At 42.5% G+C, this 13,855-nt stretch overlaps 1 protein-coding gene across 1 annotated transcript in view; it reads left to right on the forward strand.

Moving 5' to 3' along the window:
* The first annotated feature begins 484 nt into the window (after positions 1-484).
* LOC132815800 (ATP-dependent zinc metalloprotease YME1L1-like) overlaps positions 485-13,855 on the forward strand; it is a 65,961-nt gene continuing 52,590 nt past the window's right edge. The window contains exon 1 of the mRNA XM_060825036.1: positions 485-657. Coding sequence (XP_060681019.1) covers positions 487-657 — 171 coding nt within the window. The 5' untranslated portion in view covers positions 485-486. The remainder of the gene's footprint in view (positions 658-13,855) is intronic.

Consider the following 13,855-nt stretch of genomic DNA (forward strand, 5'->3'; position numbering starts at 1 on the left):
GGCTGCTTGAGACTACTTCGTTGCTTTAACACTTGCCCAGCTCCAATTGTAATTTTCTTCTCGCAAAAATACCTGAGATAAATTGAAACCAGAGCATCTTCTTAAAATCCACACAGCGCCATCATCTAACTTGCTCTGGATTATTCTCCACCTAAAGTCATATACAATATCGTTTTAACCTAATTCAGTAAATTTTACAATCATGCAAAGTTCATTAAATGCTTTTAATACAATTAACCTCTAACTTCCAAAAAAAAAATCCATTTGGATTATCTACGCGAACATTTCAAGCCCAACCTTTCAGCTCAACAAACCTACCAGCTGTTTTATGGTCCCATCTTTCTATCTGTTAAAATTGAATTACTAGACCTTCTAACCCAGAGACAGTCACACTACTACCACACCACAAAAGAGATGCAGAGACTCAACATCAAGGAAGTGACGATTATCGTAACCCGGTAGTAGTATCTCGGTGGTCCGGAAGGAATGGTGGACAGACGTCACAGAGAGGTGGCCATTTTCCAGGCTGTCAGCGGTTGGCTGTTTGGATCGCCCGGGTGTGGACGGGACGGAGCTTCCGATTTTACATCGTGTCTCGGTACAAAACAGGCCGGACTGGGCTTTGAGATGTTTTCCCTGTCCACGTTTCAGCCGCAGGTAAGAAGCTGGCCGTATTGATGAATACGTGTAGCTGACTAGCCGACATGTTGTGTGTGTGTGAGAAGCTGGGGCCCAGGTGTAATTTCACCTCACTCACTGGAACATTGTTAAACATTAACTACCCAATTCAAATCGCTCTCTGCCGATTTAGAAGGTGATGAAATTTCTTTCTTCTTCAGATTGAAACCTCTCTCGCCTCATCGTCGCCTCCCCTCTCCCATGCGTTACATTCGTTGCAATTCTTCTTTGTGTTTGTACATGGATGCAACCGATTAGCTTCCAGATGGCAACAGCAATTGCTGGAGAAACATCAGATCTGGCAGTTTCTGTAGAGAGAAAGCAGAGTCAATGCTTCGGCTCTAGCGACCCTCCTTTAGACGTGATGAATAGCTTCTCCCACAATTTGTTTTATATTTCCAGCATCGCCAGTCCTTTGTTACTTGTTTCGTTTCCAGATGAGTTCACTGGGAAACGCAAGTTTTTTTTTCTCTGTGAAAACAAGGATTCCAGAGAGAAAGAGGCAATGACCTACGAAACTTTGCTTTTATTTCAGACTTCCTTTGCCTCAGTTTGTTAGTTTTGATCTAGATTTCATATCAAATTTAATTTTAATTTCAAATGCAAAATAGTGTTGATGCATATTTAAGAATTCTGTTTTGTAAAGTACTAGTTCGCTACAATGACATGATCTTTGTCTGCATTAGTGCTGCTGGAAGAGCACAGCAGTTCAGGCAGCATCCGAGGAGCAGTAATATCGACGTTTCGGGCAGAGTTTATTCCTGATGAATAATTTATTCAATGAAAAGTTTATTCCTTTTGCCCAAAACATCAATTTTACTGCTCCTCGGATGCTGCTTGAACTGCTGTGCTCTTCCAGCACCACTAATCCAGTATCTGGTTTCCAGCATCTGCAGTCATTGTTTTTACCTGATCTTTTGTCTATTCATCTGGGCAGTCCCACACAACTGTGGCATCATGTGCATCAAAATATATGCACTTATCTTTTTCTCTCTCAAAATAATCATAAACACACAGAAACACTATAACAATTCAAGATCAATGAGAAGTAAAATCTGAAGAAAGTTCCTCTCCTAAAGTCATAAGTGACCAAAACTAGTCTAGAAGATAGCCCTTGTCATGATTATTGTTATATAATACTTATAACTTGACTTTGTACTAGGAATGTGATATGGGCCTGTGCTTGGAAAAATTGAAGATTATTGGAAAATATGCAAGGAGTTAACCGTGGATGTCTTGAAATTGTAAAGTTGGATGTGATGTATAAACTTGTAAAGATTCTGAAAACTGTCCAGCTCTCCATTTTATTTTGTCCTTCTAGGCCCTTAAAATTAAACTATTTGATCATTCCACCTAATATCTCCCTCCTCAGCCTCCTGCCATTTTTGTCGAATTATAAATTCGTAAACAGAAACACAGAAAAAAGTAGCAGTGGGTGGCCATTTGGTGCTTTGAGTCTGCTCTGCTGTGCAGTATAAACATGGCTGTCATCCAACTCAGTACTATGTTCCTGCTTTTTCTCCATACCCATTTGATCACTTTGGCCCCAAACTGTCTTTGGATGAAGTTTATTCCCCATCTGAAAGTTTTGGCACCTGCTTCAGTTTGTCATTGACACTTACAGCACCGAGAAAGGCCCTTCGGCCAATCAAGTCTATGCCAGCCAAGAACAAGTATTTAACTACTCCCATCCCATTTTCTGGTACTTGACTCATAGCCTGATGTGTTAAGGCATTACAAGTGCACATCTAAATACCTTTACTTAAATATTGAGAGTTTCTGCCTCCGCCACTCTTACAGGTGCATCATCTCGTCATCCTCTGGGTGAAAAACCATTTTCCGCACATTCCTTCTGAAATAAATCTATGCCTCTGTCAAGGGGAAATGTGCCTTCCTGTCTACCTTGTCTATGACCCTCATTTTATACAACTCATGTACCTCCCTCTCAGTCTCCGGTGTTCCACAGAAAATACAATATATACTTGAGTAACTGTTGAATTTTTTGACGCCTTTTTAAAGTTAAAATTATGGGTTTGACAATTACATGGTTTTGAGAGACTGAAATTCAAGCCCATCAAAATTCATACCGTATCATTAGCAAAAGCCCAAATGACCTCTAAATGAATAAAGAGAAGAGTTATGATAATTCTGAAAACCTGGAGCGGAGCACAATAGCCAGTGGACTAGACGACCAGGAGTGGAATGGAACAAATGGAATGGAACAAATGGCAGACTGGAAAGTTGGAGAGGGATGTGATGGCTGGCACACTAAGTCATAAATGTTGACCTGTTATTTGTGAAGAACTAGGGTCGACTTTTATGAGAAGCATGGAAATTTGAGGTTATTTGGCCAAATATAGGGGGTCGACTTTTACATGAGATCAAATATTACTCGAGTATATGCAGTAACCTTAGTCTGTCCAACTTTACTTAAACTCTCCAGCCCAGGCAGCAACATGGTAAATCACCTCTGCAACTTCCCCAGTGGAATCGCAACTCCTCTATAATGTGAATTCCAAAACTCCAGCTGTGACTTCACCAATTGATTTTACAGCTCAGCAAAATCTGCTTCCTTTTGAAGTCTTGCCTCAACCAAAAGAGCCAATTAGCCCACCTGCCGCCTTCCCTATCCTGCTTCTTTAAGGGAACAGTGGACATGCAAAGGGTCCAACTGTTCGTTATGTATTTGCTTGTTCGTACTGCTTATCCAGATTGAATTTCATTTGTCACAGATCAGATCAGCCTGTCTATATACTCCTGTAATCTAATCCTGTTATTCTCTTAGCTACTTACCATCCCACTAATTTTTATGTCATGCATCCACCTAATTATCAATTACATTCAAGTCTGAATTTTTTAAATACCACAGACAGTAAGGGTCTTACAATGATCCTGCGGAGCTCCAATGGATACAGGCTTCCAGAAATGCAAACATTGCTTAGTCATCATCCCCTGCTTTCTGTTACTCAGCCAATTCTGGGTCCATTTAGCTGAGTCATAGACTCATACAACATAGAAGAGGCCCTTCGGCTCACAAGTCTGCACCAAGAAAAAAAAAGTTTTCTTTAGGGTGAAATGTAACCATAGATGTCTGGGAATATTCAGGACTGGATAAAAAGGGAAAGACGGGTGTAAAGAGAGAGCAAGGAGGTGATCAAGAAAGCAAGTATGGGAGCAAAGAGATGACAGGCGAAAATGCTGATTGGCAAGATTGGAGAGATGCCCAAGATATTCTACAAGTTTACCAAGAAGAAAAGAATAACCAGCGAAAGAGTAGGGTCTGCTAGGACCAAGGGGGCAATTTGTGTGAAATTGGAGGACGTTAGTAGATAGTACTTCATATCTCTCTTTACTTTGGAGGAGAGTGATGCAATTAGAGAATTGAAGAAGGTGGATTATGAAGCTCTGGAGCAGTTTCATGTAAGAATAGAGGAGATATTGGAGGTTTTGATGGCTGTGAAAATGAGATAACAAATTACAGGCACCCTGACCCAAATTGTTAAAGTTATCTCTGGGTTACAGGAGGTGCCAGAGGAAAGCAAATGTGCTTCCACTTTATAAGAAGGATAGTAGAGATAGAGAATAGAGAAGCTATTGGAGAAAATAATGAAGGGGAAAAGCATGACTTTGTCATACGGAAATCTGGTGGAATTTTGGTGAAAGGCCTCTTCTGGACTTTGATTCTGGACTAAGATTCTATAGTCTAAACCCACGTGAGTCTTATTTTCCATTATTTTGTATCCATTTGGCTTCTGTGATGCTGACCATCTGTGGAGTAGGCCGAAATGGATCATCCACTCAGCACTTCTGGCTGAAGACTGCTGCAAATGCTTCAGCCTTCTCTTTTGTACTGATGTGCTGGGCTCCCCCATCTTTGAGGAACGACCTGGTGTTGTGAATTGTTTCATTATCCACCATCATTCATGACTGGATGTACAGGACTGCGGAGCATAATTCTGATCTGTTGGTTGTGGAATCACTTTGCCTTGTCTGTCGCTAGTTTACGCTGTTTGGCACGCACATAGACCAGGTATTTTAACTTTGCCAGGTTAATACCTTATTTTTAGCTAAGCGAGGTGCTGTTGTTGGCGAGGTGCTTTGTAGTGCGTGGTTTCAAGTGTTGGAGCTACATTCACCGTGCTCGGTGGAGAATAGTCCATCACAATCCTGGCTTGTCTGTTGTTGATGCTGGACAGGTTTTAAGGAATCAGGAGTTGAGTTACTTGTAGAATTTCCAGTGTCTGACGTTCTGTCATAGAATCCCTAGAGAGTGGAAGCAGGCCTTGTGGCTGATCGAACCCTTACTGTGCTTCCAAAGGACATCCTATCCAGACCCACTCTCTACCCCTGTAACCCTGCACATCCCTGAGCACAATGGACAATTGAGCATAATGTATATTATTAGACTCTGGGAGGAAACCAGAATGCCCACAAAAATTCCAGGCAGACATGGGGGGAACGTATAAACCCCCCACAGAAATTGAATTGAACCTGGATCCCTGCACTGTGAGGCAGAAGTGCTAACCAGTGAGCCACCGTGCCACCCCTTTCATGGCCACAATATTTTTATGGCTGGTCTAGTTTATTATTTGATTAAAGATAACCTCCAGGATACCTCCAGTGAATTCAGTAATGTACTGCCCACTGAATGACAAGGGGAGATGGTGACGGGCACTCGTGATGCAAATTAATTTGGCACTTATCAGCCTGAGTCTGAATGTTATCCAGATCTTCTGCAGTTAGGCATGCACTACTTTTGGTATCTGAGGAGGAATAAATAATGCTGCTGTATGAGGTGATTGCATCAGGCAATTGTCACAAACATCACCACCTCTGAGTTTTATGATGGAGGAAGGTAATTGGTGAAGCAGCAGAAAATGGTTCGGGGCTAGAATATTGTCCAAGTTCCTCACCTTTATTGGAAATGTCTCAACACATCCAAGCAAGGTGATTCAAAATACTTAGCCCAACAAATCTGGGCTTTCCTGGCGCAGGGGCAGTGTTCTGACTTCTGGAACAGGAACTCCCCAGTTATGATACAACTGCTCTGGATGTCTGTAATCACAACTCTGAGCTGGCTGACTAGAAAATATCTATCCTTGCAAACCTGTTAGCACCCTTGTTGCACAGTACTACCTTTGTGCCTGAAGGCCCGAGTTCAAGTTCCACAACCAAATTCAAATCCCTTTTTAAAGTTGTATGTTCTTTCTAATTTTATTTATGGGATTGGGGTCTAGACTGAATAAAATCTGTTAATTTGTCACCACAATTTTATAAATTCGCACTTGTCACTCAAACTGCAGGATGACAGATTTATACAAGCAGTTTTCATTATAAATGACATGGATAGGAATTTGTGCACTTGTGTCAACAATTTCTTTTAGTGAGTCATTGTATTTAGATTCTCTCCTTCATCTCTTGGTCATTACACAATGCATTGTTCAGGCCACCTGACCTGTGCCGCTACCCCTGTTCTAGAAAGCACAAAATAAAGGTACTTTATTATGTGTATTTTTTTTCCTGCAAGTTTTAACTGTATGACCTCTCCTGATGAGATAACTGAGACCAGAAAATTGATAGGAAATTGCAGACTTGAATGCTCCAGAGCACAGTAGTATGTTGCCAAGTTGGGACTAAGTTATGATTTGATAAAATGTTAGATAATTGTTCAAAAAAGTCTGCTTTCAAGATCTTCAGAAACAATGGCTATAAATTGGCATTTAAAGATTTAGTGTAATGAGTACATCATCCTACTTTTACCCAAAATCTGAATGTGTCTACAATTTTACTTGGAAAATGAAATAGTTATGCAGTTTATCAGTTAACTTGCCAACTAACTAGCAGTCAACTTATTTTGAATGTTCAACTCAAATGACTTTTCTCAAATATGTTTCAAAATCATCATGGTACAAAACAGATCAGTTGATTTTAATAATTATAAGCAATTTATCATCTGAACATGTTTGAACCCTCAGCTAATGGGTGTTTGCAGAGCTATGTTATTGTGGCCATGTTTTATTTTGGACAATAGGGTAAGAGTTACTTTTAATACATGACATTCTATAGAAACACAACATATTCTGGTGTAGTGATCGTTTTACCCTTCTTTCTGCTAAGTTTTACAGAAATTCTTATGCTTTTTGAAGAAAATTGTGATATCTTAAAGCGTCCATATCACACAGAAGAAGTGGTGCTGGACATCGTAAAATACATAAAGGTGGTTAAATCACTGGTACCTGGTTAGGTATATCACAGAACGTTGTGGAAAGCTAGGGAAGTGATTGCTGGGCCACTAGCAGAGATATTTATATCATCAAAAGTCACGGGGTAAGGTGTCAGAAGACTGGGGTTGAATAATGTGGTGCTTTTTTTTAAGAGAGGTGATAAGGAAAAGCCAGGGAACTATAAACTAGGAAGCCTGATGTCAGTAATGAGTACATTTTGGAAGGGATTCGAAGGGACAGGAATTACATGTATCTGGAAAGACAAGGATTAATTAGGGATAGTCAACATGGCTGTGTGTACGCAAAATCGTATCTCACTAACTTGATTGAGTTTTTTGCAGAAGTGACAAAGAAGATTGATGAAGGTAGAGTGGAGAATGTTGTCTGAATGGGACTTCAAGGAATTCAACAAGGTTCTGTATGGTAGTCTGGTCCGTATGTTTAGATCACATGGGATCCAAGGAGAGGTAGCCATTTGGGTACAAAATTAGCTTGAAGGTAGGAGACAGAGGGTGGTGGTGGACAGCGGTTGCTTTTTGGTCTGCAGTTCTGTGATAAAAGAGGTGCTGTAAGGATTGGTGCTGGATCCACTGTTTTTTATGTCATTTATATGATTGATTTGGATGTGAAAAAAGGAGGTATAATTACTAAGTTTGTTGATGGCTTCAAAATTTGTGGCATAGTAGACAGTGAAGGAGGTTACCTCGTAAAACAGGATAGTGATCAGATAGGCCAAGGAGTGACAGGTGGAATTTAATTTAGATAGATATAAGGTGTTGTATTTTGGTAAGGCAAATGAGGGCAGGAGTGATACACTTCATGGTAAGGTCTTGAACCAAGAGACCTTGGGGTGCAGGTTTATAGTTTCTTGAAAGTGGAGTCACAGATAGACAGGATAGTTAAGAAGACCTTTGGCCTGTTTTCCTTTATTGGTCAGTGCATTGAGTAAAGGAGTTGAGATGTCATGCTGTGGCTATATAGGATATTGGTTAGGACACTTTTGGAGTACTGCATTCAATTCTGGTCTCCCTGCTTTTGAGAAAAAATGTGGTGCAATTTATAAATCTGTTCTGCACCCTTTCAAGGATGTTGCTGGGCTTGGCGAGTTTGAGCTGTTGGGAAAGGCTGAGTAGTCCGGCTGTATTCTGTGGACCATCAGAAGCTGAGAAGGATTCAGGCTGGAGCTCCGTGACCCGTGATGTTCTGGGACCTCTGCCCTTTGTGATTTTTTTTAAATGATTTGGATGAGATGCTGCCTGGCCTGCTGTGCTTTGACCAGCAACACATTTGCAGCTGTGATCTCCAGCATCTGCAGACCTCATTTTTTAACTGGAAGGACGGGTGAGTAAGTTTGTCATTCACAAAAAGGTTGGTGGAGTTGTAGTTCATATGGAGGGCTGTTGTAGGTTGAGATGGGACAGTGATAGGATGCAGAGCTGAGCTGAGAAGTGGCATATGGAGTTCAGCCTGGAAAAGTGTGAAGTGATTAATTTTAGAAAGTTGAATATAAATGCAAATTACAGGATTAAAGGCAGGATTCTTGGCAGTGTGGAGGTAAAGAGGGATCTTGGGGTCCACATACATAGATTCCCTCAAAGATGCCACTCAAGTTGATAGGGTTGTTAAGAAGGCATATGGTGTGTTGGCTTTCATTAGCAGGGGGTTTGAGTTTAAGTCATGAGGTTATACTGTGGTTGTATACGTTCGGGACACCACCCACGCCCTCCACCTCCTCCATGATTTTCGCTTCCCCGGTCCCCAATGCCTTATCTTCACGATGGACATCCAGTCCCTGTACACCTCCATCCCCCATCACGAAGGACTCAAAGCCCTCCGCTTCTTCCTTTCCCGCCGCACCAACCAGTACCCTTCCACTGACACCCTCCTTCGACTGACTGAACTGGTCCTCACCCTGAATAACTTCTCTTTCCAATCCTCCCACTTCCTCCAAACTAAAGGAGTTGCCATGGGCACCCGCATGGGCCCCAGCTATGCCTGTCTCTTCGTAGGATATGTGGAACAGTCCATCTTCCGCAACTACACTGGCACCACCCCCCACCTTTTCCTCCGCTACATCGATGACTGTATCGGCGCTGCCTCGTACTCCCACGAGGAGGTTGAACAGTTCGTCAACTTTACCAACACCTTCCATCCCGACCTCAAATTCACCTGGACTGTCTCAGACTCCTCCCTCCCCTTCCTAGACCTTTCCATTTCTATCTCAGGCAACCGACTCAACACAGACATCTACTATAAACCGACTGACTCCCACAGCTACCTGGACTACACTTCCTCCCACCCTGCCCCCTGTAAAAACGCCATCCCATATTCCCAATTCCTTTGTCTCCGCCGCATCTGCTCCCAGGAGGACCAGTTCCAATACCGTACAGCCCAGATGGCCTCCTTCTTCAAGGACCGCAGATTCCCCCCAGACGTGATCGACGATGCCCTCAACCGCATCTCCTCCACTTCCCGCTCCTCCGCTCTTGAGCCCCGCCCCTCCAACCGCCACCAAGACAGAACCCCACTGGTTCTCACCTACCAGTGAGAACCTCCGTATACAACGTATCATCCGCCGTCATTTCCGCCACCTCCAAACGGACCCCACCACCAGAGATATATTTCCCTCCCCTCCCCTATCAGCGTTCCACAAAGACCACTCCCTTCGTGACTCCCTCGTCAGGTCCACACCCCCCACCAACCCAACCTCCACTCCCAGCACCTTCCCCTGCAACCGCAGGAAATCTAAAACTTGTGCCCACACCTCTTCCCTTACTTCTCTCCAAGGCCCCAAGGGATCCTTTCATATCCGCCACAAATTCACGTGCGCCTCCACACACATCGTCTATTGCATCCGCTGCACCCGATGTGGCCTCCTCTATATTGGGGAGACGGGCCGCCTACTTGCGGAACGCTTCAGGGAACACCTCTGGGACGCCCGGACCAACCAACCCAACCACCCCGTGGCTCAACACTTTAACTCTCCCTCCCACTCCACCGAGGACATGCAGGTCCTTGGACTCCTCCATCGGCAGAACATAACAACATGACGGTTGGAGGAAGAGCGCCTCATCTTCCGCCTGGGAACCCTCCAACCACAAGGGATGAACTCAGATTTCTCCAGTTTCTTTATTTCCCCTCCCCCCACCTTGTCTCAGTCGATTCCCTCGAACTCAGCACCACCCTCCTAACCTGCAATCTTCTTCCTGACCTCTCCGCCCCCACCCCACTCCAGCCTATCACCCTCACCTTGACCTCCTTCCATCTATCACATCTCCATCGCCCCTCACCCAAGTCCCTCCTCCCTACCTTTTATCTTAGCCTGCCTGGCACACTCTCCTCATTCCTGATGAAGGGCTCTGGCCCGAAACGTCGAATTTCCTGTTCCTTGGATGCTGCCTGACCTGCTGTGCTTTAACCAGCAACACATTTTCAGCTCTGTAGTTGTATAAAGCCCTGTTTAAACCACACTTGGAATATCGTGTTCAGTTCTGGTCGCCTCATTATAGGAAGGATGTGGAAGCTTTGGAGAGGGTGCAGAGGAGATTTACCATGATGCTGCCTGGACTGGAGGGCAAGTCTTATGAAAGACTGAGGGAGTTAGGAGTTTTCTCATTAGATTGAAGAAGAATGAGAGGTGACTTGATAGAGTTGTACAAGATGATAGGCGTGGATAGCCAGAGACACAGTCCCCAGAGTAAGAATGGCTGTTATGAGCGGGCATAATTTTAAAGTAATTGGAGGAAAGTTTAGGGGAGATGTCAGAGGTAGGTTCTTTACATATGGAAGGCACTGCCAGCACTGGTGGTAGAGTCAGATACATTAGGGACATTTAAGCAACTCTTGGATGGGCACGTGGATGATAGTAAAGTGAACAGTATGTAGGTTCGTTTAATCTTAGAAGGAAAAAAGGTTGGCACAACATCGAGGACCGAAAGGCCTGTACTGTGCTGTACTGTTCTATGTAACCTTACAGAGGTTTATAACATTGTAAGGGGCATGGATAGGGTGAATAATGAAGGTCTTTTTCCCAGGGTAAGGGAGTCCAAAACTAGAGAGCATTGGTTTAAGATGAGAGAGGAAAGATTTAAAAGGGATCTAAGGGGCAACCTTTTCTTGCAAAGGGTGGTGTGTGTTTGGAATGAGCTGCCAGAGGAAGTGGTGGAGGCTGGTACAATTTTAAGATTTAAAAGGGTATATGAATTGGAAGGGTTTAAAGGGAAATTGGCCAAATGCTGTCGAATGGCATTAGGTTAATTTAGGACATGTCGGCGACATGATTAAGTTGGACCGAAGGGTCTGTCTCTATGACTGTACAGGAATGTGGTAAGTATTAGGTCAACAACTGGCAAATAATAAAATGAATCTTTAGGAACAAAGTTGAGAAGTGCTTATAAAATTGTTAACAGCTTCAGAAATGTACGTCCAGTCTGAGCAGTCTCCTTGAATTATGGTGAAATTAGCTGCCAAATGGATTGTAGAGTGCTGATAAAGCATGACTAGACTTCTCAAAAGCATGCAAAGAAGTCCAAAGACACCTACACTGAATTCAAGATTAAACCAATTACTTCAGACATTTGTAACAGTATCCTGAGTATAAAACATTAGAGAAGGAGCAAGGGATATTAGTTAAAGAAATGGTTTCGACTGATAGAGGCTGATACAGTTACGGCATTTAAAAGGCATCTGGATGGGTACATGAAATAGGAAGGGTTCAGAGGGAGAAAGGCCGAATGCAGGCAAATGGAACTAGATTAACTTAGGATACCTGGTTGGTACAGACAAATTGGATCAAAGGGTCTGTTTCCTTGCTGTGCACCTGCCACTCTAAAAGAACGGAAGTTGTTAAGTGTTTGCATAGATTGAGATTTTAAAGTAAAATGTTAGTTTTAACACGCAAATGTGATGGTTAAAAATGGTGACACAAACGGCTCACTTTCTCATTTAGTAACCTGATATCCATGTCACATTGGTACAGATTTATCCAGAATATTGTTGTAGAACTAATCCAGATTCATTACATCTCTGACCAGGGCCAGTCCTACTTCCACCTGACTCCAATAACCTTGCAAGTTGATGATTGCATTTGCCTAGTTGTATTGACCACAGATTTGTTTACATCTGTTTAACTCTGGTAAATGGCAACATGGACTATTTATACTGCCATAGTATTTAATTGCACAGTTTGGGCCATCTTCAACCTATCTTGACAGTCTGGTGCTTGTCTCTGTTAGCATTTGTACTGTATCCCAATGGAGTGAATGTATGCAGTACATTTAACGCAAACCAGGGCTGTTTTGTGTAGATTCATCTGCAGCTCATTTTAGTGTAACAGCATTTTAGGCCTTGGCAACTGGTCAAAAAATGCCTACCTACAAATGCCAATGCTCTTAATAAACTTACTGCAAGAGTAATTTTGCTTACTCTTGATTAACGTGGTATTTGTTTCAATTTTGTATTTTAGAGTAACTTCAGTGTGCTTACCAGTTCCTTAGAGTCATACTCATACAGCACAGAAATGGACCCTTTGGACAAACCAGTCCATGCCAACCATAATAACTAGTCCCATCTGCCTGCACTTAGCCCATATTCCTCCAAACATTTCTTAATCATGTACTTATCAACACTTCTTTTAAACATTGTAATTGTCCCACTATCCACCACTTCCTCTAGAAATTCATTATATATGCACCACTCTGTATGTAAAAAAAGCCCCCTTTTTAAAAAATCTTCCTTTTCTTCCCTTAAAAATATGCCCCCTAGTATTGATACCCCACGCCCTAGGGATAAGACACTTGCCATTCGCTTTATCTACACCCCTCATTATTTTGTAAACTCTGTTAGATCACCTCTCAACCTCTGACACTTCATTGAAAAAAGTCCCAGCCTCTCCAGCCTTCCTCATAACTCAACTCAAACCTTCCATTCCCAGCAAGATCCTTGTAAATATTTTCTGAATCCTCTCCTGCTTAATAATATCCTTCCTATAACAGGAAGACAAGAACTGAACATTGCATTCCAGAAGAGGCCTCACCAACCTCTTGCACAACCTCAACATTAAGCCCGAACTCCTACACTCAAAGGTCTGAGCAATGAAGGCAAGCATGCTAAATGCTTTCTTAACTACGTGTGATACAAACTTCTAAGAATTATAGACCAGAACCCCAGGATCTCTCTGGTCTGCAACATTGCCCAAAGTCCTACTTTTACTTTACATTAGTTTTGTGGCAGATAAATATGATCCTTTATTTCATGCCATTGCTTTGATCCAAAGGGGACAGTGTCAATGTTTGCACAACCTCACATAAACACACGATACATTGTGAAATGGTTTTGATTAGGCAACAGCATTGAAGTTTAAATGGACAGTTATCCACTTTGTTGTATTTCATGAAAAAACTTTTGATATGTTCCTGTTTACTTCCAAAATTTCTTGACCTTTGCAACCCTATCCCCAAAGCGTGTTTGCCATTATTTGATCATTAGAAATTCAAATACTCATTTCATAGACAGCAGGTATCATGAATTCCTCCAGTTTGATTTCCTCCTTTACAATTCTTGCATTAGAATGGTTAGCATACCGAAAGCACTTGATTGTTTGTAAAATGCTTTGGAATGTCCTGAAAGCTTGAAAGCAAATGTTCATGATGTAGATTCTCGCGGTTAGGAAAAATAGTAATTTGATGATGGACTGACTCTGGCTTCAAGATGTTGGAAGACATAGAACGCAGAACATTACAGCACAGAACAGGCCCTTTGGCCCTCGATGTTGCGAAAACCACTGAATTAATCTAAGCCTATCCCTTACATATCCCATCATCATCCATGTGCTTATCCAAGGATTGTTTAAATCTCTCTCGTGGCTGAGTTGACTATATTGACAGGCAGGGCATTCCATGCCCTTACCACTCTCTGAGTAAAGAACCTGCCTCTGCCATCTCTCTTAAATCTAT

The sequence above is a fragment of the Hemiscyllium ocellatum genome, chromosome 5 (assembly GCF_020745735.1).
Source record: "Hemiscyllium ocellatum isolate sHemOce1 chromosome 5, sHemOce1.pat.X.cur, whole genome shotgun sequence".
In the NCBI taxonomy this organism is placed as follows: domain Eukaryota; kingdom Metazoa; phylum Chordata; class Chondrichthyes; order Orectolobiformes; family Hemiscylliidae; genus Hemiscyllium; species Hemiscyllium ocellatum.